Below are 4,055 nucleotides of genomic sequence, written 5' to 3'. Positions count from 1 at the left end.
GACATTCCTGGAGACCAACAATCTTCTCGACCATCGACAACACGCCTTTAGGTCAGGATTCGGCACCTCTACCTATTTCGCCACACTGGGAGACGTGCTGAAAGACGCCTTCGACCAGGGACACCACACTGAAATGGTCTCACTAGACATCTCTAAGGCTTTTAACAGGACCTGGACTCCGGCTGTACTTGCCAAACTCGTCAGCTGGGGACTTAACGGACACATGGTCCACTTCGTTCGGAACTTCCTCACTGACCGTATTTTCCATGTTGCTATCGGAAATGCCAAATCCAGGAGCTTTCAGGAGGAAACGGGGGTCCCCCAGGGATCAGTGATCTCCGTCACACTCTTCCTTATCGCGATGAACGGAATCTTCCGCCAGTTACCAAAGAACATCCGCATCTTTGTGTACGCCGACGATGTCCTCATCGTGGTAACGGGGCCCACCACAACACGCACCCGGAACCTCACGCAAGCCGCGGTCTCAGCCGTAGTAAAATGGGCCCAAACTGCCGGTTATCAGCTCTCTGCCAAAAAAAGCATCAGATGCCACGTCTGCCCTTCAAGACACCGGGTCAACGGGACCGCCATTAAGATTGGCGACCAGGCTATCCCCATCAAGAAATCCATTCGTATCCTGGGGGTACTTGTGGACCGCACCCTCTCCTTCGTGCCGCACTTCAACCAGGTCAAAAAAGACTGCCGAAGCAGAGTTAACCTGATCCGGACCATCTCCAGGCCCCATCGCACTAATAATCGGGCAGTTCGCTTCCGGGTAGCGCAAGCTATCATCGATAGCAGGCTGCTGTATGGAACAGAGCTCACGTGTATCAACTCTGAGAAGCAGGTTGAGATCCTCGGTCCAACCTTCAACAGCAGCATCAGGATAATCTCTGGCCTTCTACCTTCCACCCCCGCTGATTCCGCTTGTGTTGAAGCAGGGGTTCTACCCTTTCGGTACCGCATCATTAACGCTACCATCTTCAAAGCTGCATCCTTCGCCGCCAAGACAGCAGGAAACGGCAGAATCTTCCTCCTCGACGAGGGGGACAGAATCCTGCAGACGATCGCCAGCATTGACCTCCCCCCAGTGGCTAGGACCCACTGGAACAGAGAGAAGAACTGGCTCTCTTCCAGCATTCATATTGACTATCAAATAAAAAAATTCGATTTAAAGCAGGAGACAACTCCGCGGCCCTCCGTCGCACAGTAATCGAACGCCTCCGAACCCATTACGCCGAACACACTCACCGGTACACCGATGGTTCCCGATCCAACACGGGCGTTGGCATCGGAGTATCCGGAAGTGGCATACTCGCTAGCAGCAGCTTACCACAACAATGCTCCGTTTACTCGGCCGAAGCGGCCGCAATCTTCCATGCGGCCACGTCACCAGCAAACCAGCCAATCGTAATACTAACTGATTCCTTCAGTGCTATCCAAGAGCTAGCTTCAGCAGTTCCCACCCACCCGTGGATTCAAGCTACCATCGAATACGCCCCGAGCAGCACCATTTTTACATGGATCCCCAGTCATTGCGGAATACCTGGTAATGAAGCAGCAGACAAACTTGCTGGAACTGGACCGGCGGGTCCGAGATTCACGGACAAAGTCCCCCTTCCAGATCTCCGGCGATGGATCAAAACAACCGTACAGAAAGCCTGGGCCGACCAGTGGTTCAGCACTCGAGAGCCTTTCATCCGGAAGATTAAAGGAACCACGGAGGCATGGACGGACCTCCCAAACCTCCGGGATCAGAGAGTGCTCTCAAGGCTGAGGACTGGCCACTGTCGGTTTTACTATAATTTCGGCGGCGGAGGTCCCTTCCGCAAAAGCTGTGCCATCTGCCATCTCCCGGCCACCGTTGAACACGTCCTCTGCATCTGTCCTGAATTCCAGGACCTCAGGGAATCCTATGAGATCACCTCCAGCATCCAGAACCTACTCGGAGAGGATTCAGCCGCTGCAGACGCCCTGCTAGTTTTCCTCAGGGAAGCTAACCTATACCATGAGATCTAGGAAAGCCATAGCTGTTATATTCGTTTGTATACTCGTTCATTTGTTTATATGTTTAATTTCTTCTGACTGTCTGGACGGCACCGCACGGGATGAGCCTTTGGACCTCGTCACGGTGTCGTCTCGTTCAGTTTTGTGTTATTCATTTTGAACTTGCTGTCGTCTTCGTGAAGAGCCAGGAGAGCTGTCACCTTAAAGCCTCAGCAGCCGGAGGGGCATCACATGGGATGAGTCTTCTGGCCCTCATGAAGGTGTTCCCCCCAGGCATTGTCAGGAGAAACTCATTTTAAGCCTACTATGTCCAACAACTCCGTAGGAGGTTCTCCTTCTGAGACCTCAACAACTGACTAGAGATGAACTAGCCTAAGGCTAAAAATCTCTTAAATAAAGAATTAAAAAAAAAAAAAAAAAAACCATGACGAACTTTTTCATAGGATCAGGTAAGCAGGATGTCCATCCAACCGGGAAAACCGGGAAATCCAGGAAAAACCGGGAATTCGGATTTGCCGGCAAAAATGCGGGAAACCCAAATCGTACTGGGAAAAATCAAATATACTCATCCCGAGTAACAATTTGGGTTTTAGGTCTTGAAAGCCATAATTTGTATTTACTTTCAGACACAGCTCCGTAGTGAGGGGGGACACGTGGCTTTTGTGGCCGTCTACAAATACTACAACCGGTAAAGCAATCTTCTCTGTCATCAGCCATGGATGGAACACGTCGCGAAGGTGCAAATAAAACGTGTCCCTATTCATCCATCCCGTTTCCGTTCTCCCAGCTGCCCAATCCGGTGGTAATTTTTTGAAAATTTCTCCGGGAATCCGTGCTTGTATGGAAATAGCATTAGAGTTGGCGCTAATGTTCCGGAGGCTTTCACGGCAAACAAAGCAGTATAGGACTCCTTATCGGAATTGCCAACACGAACATGAAGATGACGGGTTCCTGTGCCAGCTAAAACCACTTCTCGATGGATCCTTCAAAATATATCCGTGGCCCTCCGCTTGGATGTATCCTTTAATTTCGGTAAACCAGTGCCTGATCTGGCATTCGGATACAGCAGCTCGGTGCTTGGGAAGCACACTTGGGACACGTCGAGCTATGTTTGGGTGACGTTTCAAAAAAAAAGCTTCATCCATTTTCCTCTCGGAATGCCTCCTTTAAACTTTGTCTACCTTCCTTGAACGTAAGGTGCCACACATGCGGTCAATTTCTGGGTATTGACAGGGAATCCCACTTTGGCCATATCCAAACCCCAAGAACGATGCGGTTTTCTTCATCGTATGTTAAAACGGTGGGTGCTCCAGGTTTCTCTTGTTGGGAGGTTGTTTTCAATTTATCCCGCAGCGTGCTCTCCAGGATTCCACTGGAACGAGATACCGGACGGATCCAGTTACCCTTCCGGATTGATGCCAGTGCTGTTCATAAATGTTTCAGTGAGTACTGCATATTTTTCCGTGACGGCATTCTGAAAAGTAAACACACGGAAGAGATTTTCTGCTGTATTTCACTTTATATGCAGGTCACTATTCAAATAACCACTGAAATATGTTAAATATACCTGTCGAGACTCAAAGTGTACACTATGTCACTGCAAACAACACGTTTTGAAAGAAAAAAATTGTTTTGTTTATACAACACATTCTAAGCACAAACGCTCGAACGCAGCAAAAAAATGGCGACTGACAGGATCCGCAAGTGATTTTCTTTTTGTCTACACGGCACAGGATGTTTATTTTTGTTCATTTCAACGCAGCACATATCTAACAGTAAAGCATGCCACACATCGGCAATTCAGGCTCAACATAGCATTTAATTGACATAAATCATTAATTTGGTTTAAAATGCACGGAGTTAGGCGGTGCGCAGAATTAGGGCGGTTTACGGTATGTGATATTAAAAAAAAATATTAAAAAACCATTTTCGTGTTTTCGCCTTTTTGAAAAGCACTCAAACCATCACTTATGAAATGTATTTCCGATACAGCCATCACATATTCAATGTTGTATTCTTATTGCTTATGAAGTTTTCTGATTATATAC

General features: G+C 48.2%; 1 protein-coding gene across 1 annotated transcript; it reads left to right on the top strand.

Annotated features, from left to right (window-relative positions):
• The first annotated feature begins 361 nt into the window (after positions 1 to 361).
• On the top strand, positions 362 to 2,019 carry LOC135706755 (uncharacterized). Its single transcript, XM_065228407.1, has 2 exons — positions 362 to 1,073; positions 1,178 to 2,019. The coding sequence occupies exons 1-2, from the start codon at positions 362 to 364 to the stop codon at positions 2,017 to 2,019; spliced, it is 1,554 nt and encodes a 517-aa protein (XP_065084479.1).
• Positions 2,020 to 4,055: the final 2,036 nt, after the last annotated feature.

Source organism: Ochlerotatus camptorhynchus, unplaced genomic scaffold (genome assembly GCF_037179485.1).
Source record: "Ochlerotatus camptorhynchus isolate MF236.1 unplaced genomic scaffold, CSIRO-AGI_Acam_v1.1 ptg000290l, whole genome shotgun sequence".
Lineage (NCBI taxonomy): Eukaryota > Metazoa > Arthropoda > Insecta > Diptera > Culicidae > Ochlerotatus > Ochlerotatus camptorhynchus.
The sequence above is the reverse complement of the archived record's forward strand: the minus strand, read 5'-3'. Positions and strand labels throughout refer to the sequence as shown.

Excerpts from the sequence above, each read along its gene's own strand:
- LOC135706755 (XM_065228407.1), top strand. The coding sequence starts at position 362 with ATGAACGGAATCTTCCGCCAGTTACCAAAGAACATCCGCATCTTTGTG. Across the intron at positions 1,074-1,177 it reads AATCCTGCAGACGATCGCCA|CAGGAGACAACTCCGCGGCC; the intron begins GCATTGACCTCC and ends TTCGATTTAAAG.